Below are 17,873 nucleotides of genomic sequence, written 5' to 3'. Positions count from 1 at the left end.
CATGAGAATAATTTTTTCTATAACTATATATTTTTAGAAAATATATAATTATAATCAGTTGCTAAAAAAAAATACATGAAAGGACCAAAAACCAAACAGCAGCTTAAGTTAGAGGAAATTGGACAAAAGGGTATAAGCCTATATAAGGGGTTTCTGTTATTATCCACTAGCACTCGTGGCAGTAAAATATTGGAATTTGCTTTCAGGTCCCACACTGACACAGGTGGCTAAAATCTGTTTCTTGTTCAACTGAAGGACTAGAAGTCTAGAAGTGAAACAAACAGAAACAGAAAAAAAAGTAGAGAGAGAAAGAAAGAAAGAAAGACACTGTAACAAGGACTCTCTTATGTTTCTTTTCAGTTCCTCTCTCGGGTTTGTTGGTGTTTAAGGAAAAGGAAAAAAAATTCCAAAGTAAGAAAAATAATATTTTTAATAATAACATTGATAAAGGTTGAAACTTTTTACATCACAGGCCATATTTTCTGCCTTATAAATGGGTATGAGCGAGCGTTGCATTTGAAAAAAAAACTCACACGCACTCTCTGTATCTCTCTGTCTATTTTTTTTTTTTTTAAGGAGGGATCTCTTCACGTGCCTCACCCCTTTCCTTCTTCTTATTCTATTCTCTTCTATTACGTTTTCTCATCTTAACTTGCTGTTCTGTTTGTTTCCCAAGAAAAAACGTAATTGGGTTTTTCTCATTTTAAGGCACTTTCTCAGGCGGTGGTTGATGTATCTTTGTGGGGTTGTCTCTATATAAAGACTCTCACTTTGGTTGAAGGGGTTAAGCTATTGAGTTTGATACAAAGGTTTTTAGGGTGATAGGAGAATAATGGAAGGAAGAAAGCATAAGGGTACTTCTTCTTCTTCTTCTTCCTTCACTTCTGAGCTCTTTGGGTCCAAAGATTCTCACCCATCTTCTTCTTCTGGGATTTTCGGGTCTATATTTTCTCCTCCATTGCCTAAGGTGATGTTTTTCATTTCTATAGCTTTTTTCTGTTTTGTGCTTTTGCTTAGTTTTTGTTAAACCCCTTGGTTTTTTTTTTCTCTGCATTTCTTGTTTAAGTTGATGATGTTTGTTATATATTGGTTATGCTGTGATTAAAGTTTGACCCTTTCTATTAGCTATCTCTTTCACTAAATTTATATTCTTTTTTGCAAAGCAGATAGACAATGAGCATTTAAACCTTTTGAAGTTCTTATTTTGGATCCTTAAGTTGGGTTGAATCATATAACAAGTTCATTGCATATCGTTTCATGTTGAAGCAGCTCTGAGATTTTTCTGGGTTGTGTTTATTCAGGTGTTAGGGAGAGAATCTCTGCGCGCTGAACTTAATGGCAAAACTGCCAATGATACATGGAGCTCCAAATTTGGTACTAAAGGTAGGATACTCTGTTTTTAGCCTCTGGTTTTACAGATTTTGGTAAGTATGTGTAATTTTTGGTAACGTTTTAAGATATAGTATTGACAAAATCACATAATAGCATATTTTTTATTTATTTTTTGGAGATATAGCATATTTCCTATTGGCACTATTTTCCATTTTTTTCTGAACTCTCTTAATCAAGACCACCGCCCTTAATAGTTAGTGGTCTTGATTCCATTCACTAACATCCTAATCCTCCTGACGGCTAATTATTATTTTATATTGAAAAAGATCATTAAAAAATATCTTTGTAGCTGTAATTTTTTAGATCAGTCCCATTAAATTTAATCGGTTAATTTTTTATGTGTATTAAATAATATATCTTGTGTATCTTTAAGACTAATTCTTTAATAACTTTAGATATATTATTTCTTTTCTTTTTTCTTTTTTTGGTGTCAATACAGATGACATCTTCAAGAGCAACGATGGTGATGCTCAGAACACAACAAATAAGGATATGAGTTCCATCTATCAGGAACAAAGAGTTCAACCATGTCACCTTAGTTCATCAATCTATTATGGTGGCCAGGACATATATTTTAGTCCTCAGAGTACACAGAATGGGGGATTAAATACTTTGGTGAGTGGCAATTTTGTGTGTGTGTGTTATAAATCTCCAGAAATTGTATCAAGGACATAACCAAATTTCAGACTACATGTATGTGTTTTGTAAACACCATTCATGGGGCAGGCTTATTCTTTAATCTGTGCTAACTCCTATACAAATCTTGAAAATACAAATGATGAGTACTAAATAGAAATATGTGGATGATCATGATTAAGCTAGATTATACTCAAGAAACTTTTATTATTTGAGTTTATTCTATTTTATTTGGTGAATAATTATTTTCTAGTATCAGGAATACCTAACATTGATTTCTTGTGTGACAGCCCAAGAATGATGAAGGAGAAGATGATTCAGGAAGTGCTTGCAGAGGGAACTGGTGGCAAGGTATATTATGATGACATATACCTGTCTAATAAGATTTGTGGTCTGAAACTGGTTTTCATTATGTTCTCATTCTTTTGCTGACTTGTTAACTTTCTATCCACAGGTTCTCTGTATTACTAAGGTCACCCTTCCCAAGACACATGCTCCTCCTCAAGGTACACATCTGACAATGTAGGATTTTAGTTTTATTTTCTGTTTTATATGTTCAGATTTTGATTTTAGTGTTTGGTATTCATTCATCAGTTGAATGCATATTGCAGGTTCGTAGAAGGATAGTTTAGCAGTATAGTGCATCTTATGTTATATGGAAGAACTATAAAGCAGTCAGAACATTGTGAACAGCTAGTTGTTTTCTCAGGCCAAACGACAGAATCATAATATGAATCTGTGGTCATATGCGTTTCTTTTATTTTCTTGTAAATATTATTGGGTTGGTCTTCCTATTAGTATATTATAGGAATTTTATGTAATCATGTGGCTTAAACTCTTATTTTATTTAATGGGAAAAAACTATATTTACTGGTTTCCGCTCTATTTTGTATTTAAGCTATGATTACTGATAAATATACTTGTATCAACAATTGTTATGTGGCTGCAACAAAAATCATTCACCTTAGTTGGAACAATATTCATTGGTTTCCCTTCTGCTTTGTATTTTAGATTTGATGAGTATATGGAAGAGTTCTTGCTCTATACCTTGTTCTAAGATTCTCAGCATGTCTTATTTGTCTTATCAACAAGAATCTTAGCAGGGAATATGGTCGTGTTAGCAGCATAATGCGCATTTTTTTTGGTAAACTTTACTCTTGAAAATCAACGAGGCTGAAACTTGCTCACTCGCCAATGATCTATCTTTCTCTTTTTCATGAGAAACTAAAACTTATAAAAAAAAGTGGTGTAGATTCTTTAGTCCTTATTGCTACACAGTGATGTGTGTAGATGTTGCACTACTGGGAACAATCAAATATTCCTGAAAGGGTTATGTTAGTTGCATATAGAAAGCAACTTACATAACTGACATTAACCAAATCATCACCATCTATCTATCTGTGTCCTTCTTTCTGTTCCTCTCTCATTCATCAATATAAATGGTAAATGATTCGTATATGACAGTATTTGCATAAAACTTACATGCAAGAATCATATCTTTAATTAACATGGGTCATATATGGATGTGGTGTGTGGTCCATCAAGTATAATTATGTAGAAACCTGTCCAACACCACTTTAACTAACGTGTCCGTTCAATTTCTTATCTTAGCTCAGAAAGGTTTTGAGTCTCAGATTATACCCCATCCAAACTCTGACATGTCACCTTCTCCCATCCTTATCCATCAACGTTGCGACAAACAAGGCCTCTTGACCATAGGGGGTAGTTGTGTCTGGTCTCTTTTTCTTTCTTACCGTTTTTTGTTTTTAACTATAATGTTCAAGATTTTTTAAGATAAGCACAGTTGATTACCTACACATCTTACTAAGTCAATGAAATTCCAATGTTCTGACATGTTTCAAGATAAAAAATAGAAGACAGGTGTAGGAACATTAAACACTAAATTTGCATGTTTATTAAGGAAGTACACCAGTGAGCTGCTAGCTATTATTGATTAGAAAGTTACAAGGACAATTAAACGTAGTTATAGTCACAGTAACTAGTAACTAGTAACTAACAGCTGTTGTGCCTTTATGCCCCCCAGTCCTTTTTGTTTCACAGCATTCTTAAGGCAGAGTGTAAGCTGCAAAATCAGCAATTTCATAAGAGTAATGAACTAGTTGTTAGATCAAGAAAAAGGGTATATAGGAAATAGTGAGAAATAATAAATTATACACCAATAACTATTGATTTAACTGATAAAGAATGTGTCATCCTTAATCAAAGGTCTTGAATTTGAGTATGGGTTCGATAAAACTACAACAGAGGGAGAAATTAAAAAAAAGTTTATCTCCATTAAACCGCGACTAAACATGTGGGATGAAAGCAATTCTTATACGCAATTTTATCCTAACATAATTATAAAGAGACTATAAAAAAAGAAAAAAAGAAAATTATACTTACGACCACACTTGTAACCAATAGGGCGATTAGCAAGGTTGCAACGTTTGGGGATGGTTATGGCAACCTTTGGGTCTGCTCCAGACAATTTGGCTGTGTTAGAGAGCATAACAGCACATAAGCAACTTGGGTTCTTGCCAAGTTTCTGAACCTGAGCACAGCAACTCTGAGAAACACTAGCATTTTCATCTTGTGCTGCAGTGGCACATGGAGCAAGCTTCAGTGCTTCATTATCTGGAGTGGTAGATTTCCCACATTCTCCTGCAGCATTCACTCTATGAATCTCTGAAATGCTAACAAATACTAGTAGCACAAAAAGGGTTAAGAACTTAGTATAAGCCTCCATTTCCCAATCAGTGAACTAGTTATCTCACAATGTAACAACATTATGACTCTAATGGGATTTTATAGTCTAACTTGCATACAAAATGTGCTTGGTACAGTCACCCCTCTCAAATTAATGGAGCTAGCACTGGGACAAAAGGTGAGTGTCTTTTGCACCACTTTGCTATAAAAATCTAATATGAACCAATACGGTTCCTTCTATTGACCGACCAAGTTTGCCAAGATATGTTTTTGTTGATCCTTCTAGCTGTTGCCATTATTCACATTATGTTAATCAATGGATCAGGTTATCTTGTCTAACCAAGACAATTTTTTTTTTTTTTATCCTTCTAGATGTTCCTTCTCTTTATTACTTTTTTAAAAATTGAAATTACGGGTTTTCAAAAGTCTAAATTTATCAAACAGAATAAATCAGCTAAATCAAATTTGTGTTCATGATTGAAAAATCATTATAGAATAAAACGTTCTATTTTGTTATCTTTAGTTTCATTTCTTTTAGTTAAACTAAAATTTATCATTTTTTAATCCTATTTTATGTTTTCATATATTGTGTTACGTCTCATTCTCACATGTGTAACAAATATCACCTAAGATTGAACTCGAATAAGTGGACTTTCGATTGCTCTTTAAGTAGTGTATGACCTTGTTTATGCTTACCAAATAAATTAATATTATATTGGTTATTTTCAGTTTATTGTTATTTAATATTTGGGAAAAATATTTTTACTTTTGCTATAGATATTTTTTTTTTTTGCCATACACATATAAAAGTGAATGAGTTCTATTGTGATAAAAACAGAGCAGAATCCACTTACTTTTATGTGAGTTTTGGTGGAAAAAAAATTTCTTTAGAAAAATTAGAAATATTAAACCCTTAATATTTACTAGTGTTGTTGTTTCAATTGGATACTATAAATCTCATGCTGGTTTTTATTGTAAAATTTGTAAACCGAGAAATATAAGTTCTTTGTGATCACTATATGCTAATAAAATATTAATGCATCGTTAATTAATAATTAAATATCGTATGAAGCCACTAGATTTGGTCTAATGGTGAGGGATTTGAGTATGTTGTATTAGGTTATGTGTTTAATTCTCACTTATATAAAAAAAAAACTATAATTAATAATAAAAAGTTCCTATACACAAGCACCAGTCATTAAACTACTAGGCAACAAAATAGAAATGCTCTACATGAAAAAAGATCGGAGACTGGGGGTGAAAATGGTTACAGTTGTGATATCTAATACTGGGAATAAATTCTACACAGTAGGCCTATTCCTCATATGTTTTGGATGTGACAAATATGGCATAACAAAGAAAAGCATTCAGAAATAGTTGGACATCAACAACAGACTCGTTAACAAACTATGGAAAGACTAGAGAAATGATAACTAAGGAGAAATCCGGCCAGGGTCCTTTGATGGTGGTCATTGGCTAGAACTATAACGAAAGCGGAATGCTCTCCATGATTCTTGTAATCCTATAATTTCAGAAAATAATGAGCGAAATAACCTCATGAAAAAGAGGGTAATTAATGTAGAGGATAAGATCAATAACATATAATAAGGAAAATGGAACGTATCCTGTAATTTATGTTGTCGGGATATGCATGAAGTAAAATGGAATGTATGCTAAGTAAGGAAGTGGAAAACTTGGCAATCAAGCAACAAATGGATACATAATTTGAGATGTAAGTGCACCTAGGTTTATTGGGCCTTTGGTTGCCATTCCATGTCAATTAGGTTGAAAATGAAAAATGATGCTGCCCAATTTTCTTTAGGGTCTATGATTACTTCCATTTTAAGATAATCATAACTCACTCAGTTCTTTGCCAAATGTGTTGTGTGAGGCGCCAAAATAAAACTTAGAATGTCTACTCTTATGTCCTAAAATATGGAAAAATTTTGGGTTGGAATTCGTCCCCAGCTATCGAGAGGGTGTGACCTACTCAGATTAGCAGTAATGCTGTCAGTTTCTGGTAAGCTCTAAGAACGATCGTATCTCCTTCGTTCCTTAACAAAACGGGGCGTACCATATATCAAATTGAAGTCCCAAAAATCTAGTTTCTTTTATAAAAAATTTACAATAAATTGGGCGGTGGAACATTCCGAATTTAAATTTGAGTTCGCTGCCCTGCTTTCCGGTAATCCCATTTTAAGCAGTTGACTTATGTCGGACGTATCTTGAGTTTTACATGTCCAATTGAGGCTTATAATATGTCGTTGGAAAGCTTAAGAGGTTTAATTTAACATACTAAAAGATAAAAATTTATGGTCATATAGATCAAACCCAGTTTAGTAAAACGTAAAGAATTTTAGTGTTGAACATGGTAAAGTTGTAAATTTAGCATTGTTAGTTTATGGGGATCACTTGGCATTTATGTAAAGCAATGTATGATACGTTTAAGCCAAGTTTAAATATTCCTTAATGTTACAGTGTTATAATTACAGATTCAGTTTGTTTTAAATATGGTAATGATTTAAAATGGAAATGTGTAATGTTTAAAACGAAAAAGTTTAGCCGTATTTTAATTTAATTGTTGTTATTGTAACTGCGCTTAATATCATACGTAATGATAGCATACCAGAGTACTACGGGGTGTTACAAATTGCTCTTAATATGCTATATATTTAAAAGCTAAACAAATAATTTTCTTCAACTACTACTGTTACAAAAAAAATTTAACTTATTATTATCCACAAAATTATCAAAGTGTGTTGTATACGATATATTTCAGTGCAAATTTGGATATGCAACATGCTTAGACGTCAATAGAAAATTTCATTTTTACTGATGCGCAGATGAAATTCTCTGTTGAAACATATCATTGCTGAAAGATTCATTTTTACTTATGCTATGTTTCTAATTTATTTTATATTTATAAATATTTAAATTTATTTTTTTTATATTTGAAATAATAAATTTATTTTTTTGTATATATAAAATAATGAAAATTTTGATAAAGAAAAAAGTTTGACTCGCAAGCCAGCTAACTCAACCCACTAAATTATAGGGCTTTGAGGGGGGAAAACCATCATTCTAAGACTTTTAGGAAAAGAATTTATCTAGTTAAAGCTGATTGAATAAGTTTTTCCAAACTAATGGAGTCAAAGATGTCATTGATACTGACGGGACTCGTGCTATGTCAGTGCCACGTAGGCAGTCCCGCTACCGTAAAATTTTGGAAAGCCATAACTTTTGACTAGGGTATCCAAATCATATGATTTTTTTTTTTTTGATTTCACATAACTTTTCGAGATCTACGCAATGACACCTCATTTGACATATTTTATCTCCCAAAAATATAGTTCGAATTTGTAACAATGGTACCACAATCACAAAAGCATTTTAATCCAGAAGATAGCACATACGGCAGCTCATGGTGTTGGTTCGGAAAGAACTCTGGATCTTCTGGATTTAAATGATCTTGTAATTGTGGTACCATGTTTACAAATTCAAACTATGTTTAGGGGAGATAAAATATGTCAAATGAGGTGTCATTACGTAGATATCGAAAAGTTATGTGAAATAAAAAAAAATCATCTGATTTGAATACCCAAATCAAAAGTTATAGTCTTCCGAAGTTTTATGGTAATGGGACTGCCTACGTGGCACTAACATAGCACGAGTCCCGTCAGTATTAGTGACGTGTTTGGCTGCCTTAGTTTGGAAAAACTTATCCAATCAGCTTTAACTGGACAATTGTTTTGCTCAAAAGTCCTAGAATAATGCTTTAGCCGCTTTGAGGGTTAGGGCCAAAAATTGCTCAACCACTGTAAAGAACCACTTAAATCCAAAACCTTAAGGTTTTGATGAGTGCCTTTTTAATGATTTATATTATTCTCTAACACACCCTCCTGCGCAAGAGCCCTTTGGGCTTGAAGCGTAGATATTGCATAGGCCCAATTTTTTTTTCTTTTTGGTTTACCTTATGCTTATTTAATTCCACAAGTGGGGGGCGGTGAGGATAAGGGTGTTAAAATGTCCAAAAAAACCAAACCAATCCATAACCAAACTGCTCCATATTTTAAAAATCGATTTCATATGAAACTGTATTTTATTTTATAAACTGGTTATTTACCAAACCATTAAAATAATGGTTATCCATAACCAAACTGCTCTACAATAAAAGAACAAATAAGTAAATCCGTTTTGGCTAATAGGTTTATGCGGTGATAGAATACTTGGGCCACATGTGCTTATCGATGGATCTTTTTCCATAAAACTCCAATCTTCTTCAACATGTTTGTATTTTTCTTTTTTGATGAGTCATCATCTTATTCTTCTAATTAAGGTGAATTCATCATCTTCCAGTGATAGAATTGAAGTTGTTGTCAAGTGAATTGTTTCTCTCTACAAATTTCCCATTGTTTCCTGCAGAAATCGTAGATGCAATCTGAAGCCACACACACGCCACTCTTTGTGGTGCCATACGCAGCTCTCATACCTTCCTTCATCAGTTCAAATGAAACTCTTCGTAACGTAAATCTTGAGAGAACGAAGAGCAATTTTTTTTGTAATTTAAAAAAATTCAACTGTTCTTCTATCAAACATTCTCAAAACAACGAGAAGCAATTTCTATAAGAATCCTTTCGTCCGGAGAGTTCCAAAACAATGAAGATTCTTGCAAGAAATAGTTGGGCAACTACTTATAATCTGGAGAAACAAATGACTACATATACAAATAGAACAATTCATCAAAAACCGATTTTGAATTTGTTATAAAATCAGTTTTGAACTTGATAACCGGTTTTGATTTAAAACTAGTTTTGAATTAAAGCTAGTTTAAAACCGATTTTAAATCAAAACTGTTATGAACCATAAACTGGTTTGAAAAATTAAAAACTGGTTTTTTTAATAATAAAAAAATCGGTTCGATTTGAAAACCAAACCGTTTAAAACCAGTTCAGTTCGATTTTTGTCAAAACCAGTTATGAACTGCTCCATGAACACCCCTAGGTGAGGATGACCTTATGGTCATTGAAGCTCTGATACCATATAAAGAACAACTTCAATCCAAAACCTTAAGGTGTTGAGTGAGGGCATACTGAAGCTCTGATACCATATAAAGAACCACTTCAATCCAGACTTTAAAGTGTTGAGTAAGGGCATTTTTTACGGTTTATATTATTCTCTAACTGAGTTAGGGGCTTTGTTTGGGAGTTGGTTTTAGGAGGAGAAGGAAAGGAAAGGAAGGGTTTTAGTAAGCCCTTCCCTTATTTGGGAGTTTATAAAAAAGAGGGGAAGGAATTGGAGATTTTTAATAAACCCTCCAAACCCCTCCTTCTTCATAAAATTAAAGTTCTCCCAATTTAGGGGAATTTGAGGGGGAAAATATTAAAAATTACTTATCTACCCTTACCATTAAAATGTAAAAACTACATAAATGTGAATCATTTTTAAATGTAAAATTATTAGAAAAGTCTCAAATACCGTTAGAATTTATCGACGAAAAATATTTCGTCAAAAAATAGTGATGAAATTTTTGATGAAAATCATATACGTCAAAAAATTTCCGACAAAACTAAAGACCAAATTAGAGACGGAACCATATTTTTCCACAATCACTCACAAATTTTTTACGGAAAAAAAGTTACGTCAAAACTTTCAACGAAAATATTTTCGTCCAAAATTTTGACGAAACATATTTCCATCGAAAAATTTCAACGTAAAAAAATTACGTCAAAATTTTTTACGAAAAACATGTTCATCAAAAAATTTCGCAAAAATTTTCGACGAAAAAGATTTTCATCAAAAATTTGTGATTAAAAACATTTCTTTAAAAAATTTTGACGAAAAATTATTTTTGTCAAAATTCTTTACGGAATCTAAATTTTTGACGAAAAATATTTTCATCAATATTTTCTATGAAGCACATTTCCATCAAAAATCTTTGACAGAAAATTTTTTTCAGCAAAATTCGTTAGAGAATTTAAATTTTGTCAAAAGTTTTCGACGGAAACATTTTCATTAAACTTTTTGACAAAAAAAATATCCGTCGAAATTTTTAACGAAACACATTTCTATCGAAAATTTTCTATGGAAAAAAGTTCTGTAAAAATTTTTGTTAAAAAAACATTTTCACCAAAATTTTCAACGGAACACATTTCTGTCAAAAATTTTCGACTGAAAATATTTTCGTAAAAATTTTTGACGAAAAATATTTCGATAAAAGCTTTAGACGGAAAAATATTCTGTCAAAATTCTTTACACAATCTAAATTTCGTCAAAAGTTTCGAATGAACTATTTCCTTCAAAAATTTTGACAACAATTTTGCTTCAAAATGTTTTTCAAAATACATTTCCATCCAAATTTTGAACGGAAAATATTTCGTCAAAATTTTTGACGAAATTCTTTTTTTGTTTAAAATATTTGATGGAGGAAATCATTATCGACAAAACTTTTGACGAAAACTAAATTTCGTCAAAAATTTTGATAGAAAATATATTTTTGTGAAAATTTTCATCAGAGAAAAAATTTCGTCGCTTTTCGACGAAAAATATTACGACGAAAAAATAATTTTGTGACGAAATTTTCGTCGTTTGCAACGTAGAACTTTTATAAAAAAATATATTCTATTTTAGTAGTGTGAAAAGTATATAAATAATTTTGTTAAAAATTTTAAATTTAATTTAATTTGTAAAATGTAATAATTATATTAATTTTTAAAAAAGGTTAAAATGGTAAAAATATGTCATTAACCCTTCACTATTTTCCCTTACCATTTTTTTAATTCCCAAACAAGGGAATAGAATACCCTCCAATTTCCTTTCCTTCTCTTCCTTCCCTTCCCCTTAGATTTCCTTCCTTTCCTTCCCTTCCAAATAAAACCTGACTGAGTTAGGGCTAAATGTAAGACTTTGCAAATTGGTCTGTGGACTTCAACTCATTCTTGTATGATAAACTAATCTACTCCTAACACAAACAGTTCGTGAATGTTTATATTTTGAAAGCACGTAATGTTCATTTCTTCACTCATTTTCTTTAACAACTTTTATTTTTAACGCTCGTTATACTTTTAAGTTCTTGAGAAAATAATTTTGCGGATAACCAATAAACTTGAAGGTGTTTGGATAAGATTGTGGGGGAGAATTTAAATTTTCCATCAAACTTACCGCGATAGTGGGTGTAAATTTTGTGTTAAGAAAAGTGTAGATTTCTGCATGTTTTTTGTTTTGGGCATATATTATTCTTCCCCCGTAAACCCTTATACATCAATCTTAATGCAGATTAATAGTTCCACTCCATTGATTGTTACTGGACATGCTCTTGGAGGATCAGTTGCTTCTCTCTTCGCTATATCACTATCAAATGGCATTGGTTCAGGAAATAATTGTCCACTCTGCATCACCTTTGGTTCTCCCCTTATTGGTGACAAGAAATTACAACAAACCATATCACGAAATCCTAATTGGAATTCTTGCTTTCTAAATGTTGTGTCACACAAAGATCCACTTCTAATGCTCTTCACTACAAATCATGAAAATTTCACTTGTTTTGAGAAATTGACTCAATCCGTGATCAAAACCAAGGATTTCAGTAAGTAGATTATGGAAATGTAGTGGAAAATCTCTATCATAAATCAATTTGCAAGGACTTCACAACAAAAGACATGACTTAATTCTTTTTCTTTTTTGAATCCATTAATTGACTAATTGTTACGGACCTTGAAGTCACTACCCCAAAAGCTAACTCAAAGGGTGAAAATGCCCAAGGTCTTTTGAACCCTACATTAGTTATATAGGCAACCAATGTGGAACATGTAACACTAATCTAGTTGCTTCAGGCAGGATCACAAGTGCGGCATATTTATTAATATATTTGCATACTTAGGACTCGAATTCAAGATTACTGAATAACCACGTATCATTTGATCAAACATACTTGATTATAAGACATGACTTATTCTAATTCACTGTATGAAAGTATCCGTTTGCAGTTGCGGGTGCTAGGATTCACACCATATATGCACGTAGCTGAATGTTTTATTTCTTAAATAACTTTTATTCTAAGCGTGAACCTTATTTGAAATTAGACTAGTATTTGGTAAATCCAATTTTTCCTGATCTCTTTTCTAAAATTGATTTGGTAGGAGCAACAACAGCAGAGCATTGATATCAATACTTTGGTAACAATGATGGAAACCCTGAGAAAAAAATTTAGTTTTCCAAAAGAGGGAAACAATTGATCCATCCAAGAAAATGAATTTAGTGCAGGTAGACATGGCCCAACTTGAATGGTACAAGATGGATTCTAGAGATCGAATCATAGGGTACTATGACTCAATAGAAAAGATATTCTAATGGAAATTACTGGACACATCCCTGTAATTTCCGCTGACCAATGCGAAGTACTTTCTCGGAAGATTTTAAAAATATATTTCAATTTTTATTTTTCTATATCATTAGCATTGATTCAAGTGGCAATTAGCATATATAATACCATAAATTTTATAACCAAACCGCGGTAGCTTAGTCACTACTAAGAGAGCTAAGTAATTGACAATGAAAAGGTATTAGTTCGAACTCTATATGTTATCTTTAGGAAGAGTTTAAATATTTTTATCTCCATTTCGGATTAGTCTCATGACCCTCAAAGAGTCGAAGTTTGTGAGAATATCGAGAGAAACCAACTCATCTCAAAGAACTAATTAGAGTTGACTTAATTTCAAATATATATATATACACGGAGGCACCTCTTTATAATATAAAGATTTTATCCACTCTGAATAGTAAATATGCGAATCCTTCTACATATTTCAAATACATACAAAGAAGCTTTAAAGAAAAGCAGTAGATAAATGCCTCAGCAAAACCCTTTCACTCTAGCCATGCCCTGTCCAGTTCCTTGAGCTTAGCATCTTCTTCAGTGAAATCATTGGACTCCATATCTGTTCCAAAAGCTGATTTATATGGAGGGCTTTCCACAGGCACTGAGTATGGAACTGAAACACCCTTGTGAGTAATTACACCAACTTTTGAGAGACACGAGAATTGATCAGAATGTTTGGTCAAGTCATCTACATAAAGCACATCATCAATGCGTGCAACAATATTAGATGCCAAACTCTCTAGTACTCGAGAGTAACTCTCTAGAATGGACTTTCCAACATCCTAAACAACAGAAGACAAATCAAATCAGTAGGATCAAACTTCTTGATACTCAAGAAATAAAAAGGCCTTAAAGATAGGAATGTTATTACGGAAAGAATCGATATCGTGCGTGTATTATTACAGAATAAACATGACATATACAAACCTTGTTGCATTGGATTTTGCTCATATCTAAGGTTGTTTGAGGGAGACCAGGGAAACGGTGTTTCAAGGATAGCAGAAGGTTTTCTGCTCTCTCAGCAAGTATTTCCCTTTTGTCTCCCTCAACAATAAGATCCTTGAACATTTCCCATGATCTTGAACTGGATCTAGTGCGACCTGAAGGCTTTGCTGAGTTGGTCTTTTTATGCCAAATATAAATGGAAGCTTCTACTCTGTTGGCAACCTCTGAGGCTTGATGTTCAGAGGATAAATCAAGGTCAGCAAGAAAACATTCAGGAGAAAAATTGTCTGATGTAATGTGTCGATAAATTATATCCCCCAAGCTGGCTCTTGCAGTCTGAAAGAAGGGTTGGATTAGAAATTTGATGATCATGTCATTTCATCATATCATGATATTTGAAATAAAGGACCAACAATTATTATTCAAATGATAAAGAACTTGTTTCTATTAATTAGAAGTCTCGAGTTCTATGCATAAGAGGGAAGAAAATGGTTGCTGGGAGAGCCACAGTTATATAGGTCTAACAGCTCGAACCTGATTAGTTGAATTTTTCAGGAATTTGTTAAAGATGGGTAAAGGGAAAATCCCTGTCTACAAGGCTCCTTGACTCGGGTAAAGACGAGAGTCGATTGTAAGTAGTCTTACCTTTATATTTTACAAAAAGGTTCGAATCAATGACCTTCCAATAACAAGAAACAATATTACCACTGCTTCAAGACTCGCTCTCGCCCTCGCCTTTGGATGAACTGGTTGGGAAGCTAAGAAAAAAAAAATAGAGGAAACATCCATACCTTTGGAAGAGACTCCAAATAAGTATCTGGAATCTCCATTTCAGCTAAAGTAATGCTGTTAATGGCCATGGCAGCTTTTAATATTTGGTTTGTGCAATCCCGCTTGTGTTGCAACTGCTTTCTTGAATTTTCATGGAGACCACAAGGAGGGACTTGAGGTACAGGAAGCCACCATTTCTCCTCTTGCCGCTGAAGTGCTTTACTAAAAGAAGATGAACCATCTGCATCTGGGGCCATAACCCCTTGGTCCACATACATGAACTCTGTATTGACAAAACTCTCTAGTATTTCCTGTGGAAAGAAAAAAAAACATTTTAGAATGTTTTACTTATTGAAACTGGATTAATGTGCACCAATTTTAGTCAAATCTTACAAGAAGCATGTTATCTAATTTTCGCAAAGCTGGTAGATTGACATAAAGATCTGAGCGGGGTCTACAAGTCATAACCTGATTCACATTTTGAGAATAAACAGAGTTAAGCATCAAAACTAACTATCCTTATTTAGTAGAAAGGTTAATCAATCAAAAAAGAAGAAAGCATGGATAATAGATCTTTTCTCCTGCATCATTGGATGATCCTATAATAACAACAACCACCAAGCCTTATCACAGAAAGACATTGACGATCATCTCACAAAACATTCAACTTCAACACATCTATAATCTAGAATTTCAAATGCTAAATGAGAGTTATATCAAAAAGGTTGAGGGGTAAAAGAAGCACATATTTGTTACCAAAACATACATCAAACAGCTACATAAGTCCACATTAAAATTATTTCTGAAGTTATATCTGTACCTCTAGCTTGCTTCCGTCCGCAAATGTTTGCCAAGTAGGCTTCAATTCAACAATATAATCACTGACACAAAGAAGCCACTCCATCTCTCTTCGCCACTTTGCTTTCTTCTCTAGTGATAAAGGTTCCAATCTCCAGACTTGCCCAAAGAGTGTAGCTACAGAATCAGGCAATGTATTCAAATTCAGAAGCAACATTGTAATCAATATCACCTTTCTCTTAAACAAGATGAGTGAGGTTCCATAAACCCATGTAAAAACAATAACAGATAAAGGAAAAATAAATAATACATAAGAAAAGTTATAATATATATATATATATATATTGGTGTAAGTTAAATTTTCAATCTTGGTCGACGATCCTTTTGATATCTAACGGCTCTAATTTATTAAATATTTGAGCCTTGGATGCAAGGAAATCAATGATCAAAATTTGGTATAAGCGTCCTACCGGTGTAATTAAAATTCTCTACGGCCCTTTGCATAGATTTATAAAAAATACAACAACCAAACAAGAAAATAGGTACTGTTCAATGGGTGCATACCACATAGATTAGTTATGGCATTGGATATAGCCAAAGCTGTTGGGACCCCATTTCCACAACCTGACATATCTTCTCCAAGTAACAATTTTGCAAACCTCTCCTTCATCATCTCAAGCTCTCGCACTGAGCATCAAAATCAAAATCAAAGTACAGAACAAAATCATGCTGATATTGTCAGCCTGAGCACTTCATTGTAGAAATTACGCAGATTATGTTTATAAAAATACTCATTGAATTTGAATACCTGGTAACACAGAAACTTGTTTCTCAAAATTCTCATTACCCAAGTCCTTTTTATCTGCATCTTCAACTGCATGTGGACTAGTACAATTAGATGCAGAAATTTCATGAACAGGCCATCCCATTGAAGGTGAAGAAGATGAGTCCTCAGCACTACTCTGACTCATCTCAGATGGCATAAGCTCAGAGCTGGAACTGCTCTTTTCTTCGATCAAATCAGCAAAAGTCTCATTGTTGAAACAATTTCCTTCAATAACTTCATTCTTCTTAATCGAACCCACACCCTCCATTGCAGCTTTCCCTTCAAGAAAATCAGGAGCAGAATAGAAAACAGAGTTGTTTATTACCATGCCATTGAACTGAGTCCTTCTCGAGCAAGACCCTTCTGAGAGTTTATCTCTGTAGTGCAAACTTTGAAAAGGTTGAGACACCCAGAACCTCAAAATGGAAAATGGGTTCTGATTACAGGGCATTGTAACTTGTAAGCCTCAAAAATGGGGCACATTGCTTCAACTGCTGATGTTGTTGTTGGGTTTCTAACTCTTTCTATTTGTTCGGTGAAGGCACCTTCTATAAGCTGTCAACAATGTCTTATAGTGAAGGGTAGATAGATATATTAGTGGACCATTTTGTGGGCTAGCTCTGATTACTTACTTATATGTGAAGGATGAAGCTAATCATGATTACTGAAGATTGTTCAAAGCTTCTGATGTGAAAGAGACACAAATTCCTCCTCATTACAACGTTAAAGTCAAATTTGCTTCTTAGCAAAATTTTCAAATTTGCTTCTTAGCAAAATTTGCTTCGTTATAGGTTAATAACAAATAAGGAATAGGTTATTCTACTTACTTTTTTTTTTATCATTTTCAAACACTATTAGATTAGAATCTCAATTAACTTTTATCTTTCTTTTTTTTTTTTTTTTTGAGATTCTGATATAACAATGTTAAAGAGTGATAGGTAAAAATAGGCAGAAAAAAAGTAAGTAGAATAGAATAACTTATCTTAAAAAATAATAACATATTTATTTGTAATATAGTATATTTATTTTATTAGATATCAATCTATGTCCGAAGTCTTAATGGAATTGATTAATCTGGTTTCAAGCTTGAGTCTCTACATTCTATCTGAGAATTGTGACTCTCACGAATCGAACACATTATAGTTTTCATATTCTCTTTAGAAATTGTGACTCTCACGAATCAAACACATTATCCTTTTGACAGATCAAACATGAACTCTTGTTGAAATTAAAGGATTTAGTTTACTCAAGAAGGAAGGAGATAAAAAGTTTAATAAAAAAATATTATAAATTGAGGCTTCAAAGATACAATAATACAAAATATAAAACTATAACCCATATTTATAATAAATAAAGGATCATAAAATAAGAAAACTAATTTGGATATTATATACATACAATTAAATAATGCACACAGTTATTTGA

The 17,873-nt window shown here is 32.8% G+C and overlaps 3 protein-coding genes across 3 annotated transcripts; 1 reads left to right on the top strand and 2 right to left on the bottom strand.

The window, feature by feature from the left end:
* The first annotated feature begins 290 nt into the window (after nucleotides 1-290).
* On the top strand, nucleotides 291-2,939 carry LOC133318387 (uncharacterized). The gene is made up of 7 exons (XM_061520372.1): nucleotides 291-411; nucleotides 709-967; nucleotides 1,302-1,383; nucleotides 1,832-2,007; nucleotides 2,319-2,379; nucleotides 2,483-2,534; nucleotides 2,640-2,939. Exons 2-6 carry the CDS (start codon nucleotides 833-835, stop codon nucleotides 2,497-2,499), a joined length of 471 nt encoding a protein of 156 aa, XP_061376356.1. The 5' UTR covers nucleotides 291-411; nucleotides 709-832; the 3' UTR covers nucleotides 2,500-2,534; nucleotides 2,640-2,939.
* A 1,005-nt stretch (nucleotides 2,940-3,944) lies between these two features.
* LOC133318388 (putative lipid-transfer protein DIR1) lies at nucleotides 3,945-4,774 on the bottom strand. Its single transcript, XM_061520373.1, has 2 exons — nucleotides 4,432-4,774; nucleotides 3,945-4,111 (listed from the first exon to the last, which is right to left on the bottom strand). The coding sequence occupies exons 1-2, from the start codon at nucleotides 4,772-4,774 to the stop codon at nucleotides 4,095-4,097; spliced, it is 360 nt and encodes a 119-aa protein (XP_061376357.1). The 3' UTR covers nucleotides 3,945-4,094.
* Nucleotides 4,775-13,596: 8,822 nt separating this feature from the next.
* LOC133318378 (rop guanine nucleotide exchange factor 7-like) lies at nucleotides 13,597-16,899 on the bottom strand. Its single transcript, XM_061520362.1, has 7 exons — nucleotides 16,431-16,899; nucleotides 16,187-16,303; nucleotides 15,645-15,799; nucleotides 15,218-15,292; nucleotides 14,845-15,135; nucleotides 14,036-14,389; nucleotides 13,597-13,890 (listed from the first exon to the last, which is right to left on the bottom strand). The coding sequence occupies exons 1-7, from the start codon at nucleotides 16,897-16,899 to the stop codon at nucleotides 13,597-13,599; spliced, it is 1,755 nt and encodes a 584-aa protein (XP_061376346.1).
* Nucleotides 16,900-17,873: the final 974 nt, after the last annotated feature.

The sequence above is a fragment of the Gastrolobium bilobum genome, unplaced genomic scaffold (assembly GCF_033153095.1).
Source record: "Gastrolobium bilobum isolate Gb01-03AN ecotype WA unplaced genomic scaffold, APGP_CSIRO_Gbil_v1 utg53169, whole genome shotgun sequence".
Classification (NCBI taxonomy): Eukaryota; Viridiplantae; Streptophyta; class Magnoliopsida; order Fabales; family Fabaceae; genus Gastrolobium; species Gastrolobium bilobum.
Note: the sequence above shows the minus strand (reverse complement) of the source record. Positions and strands in the feature narration are given on the sequence as shown.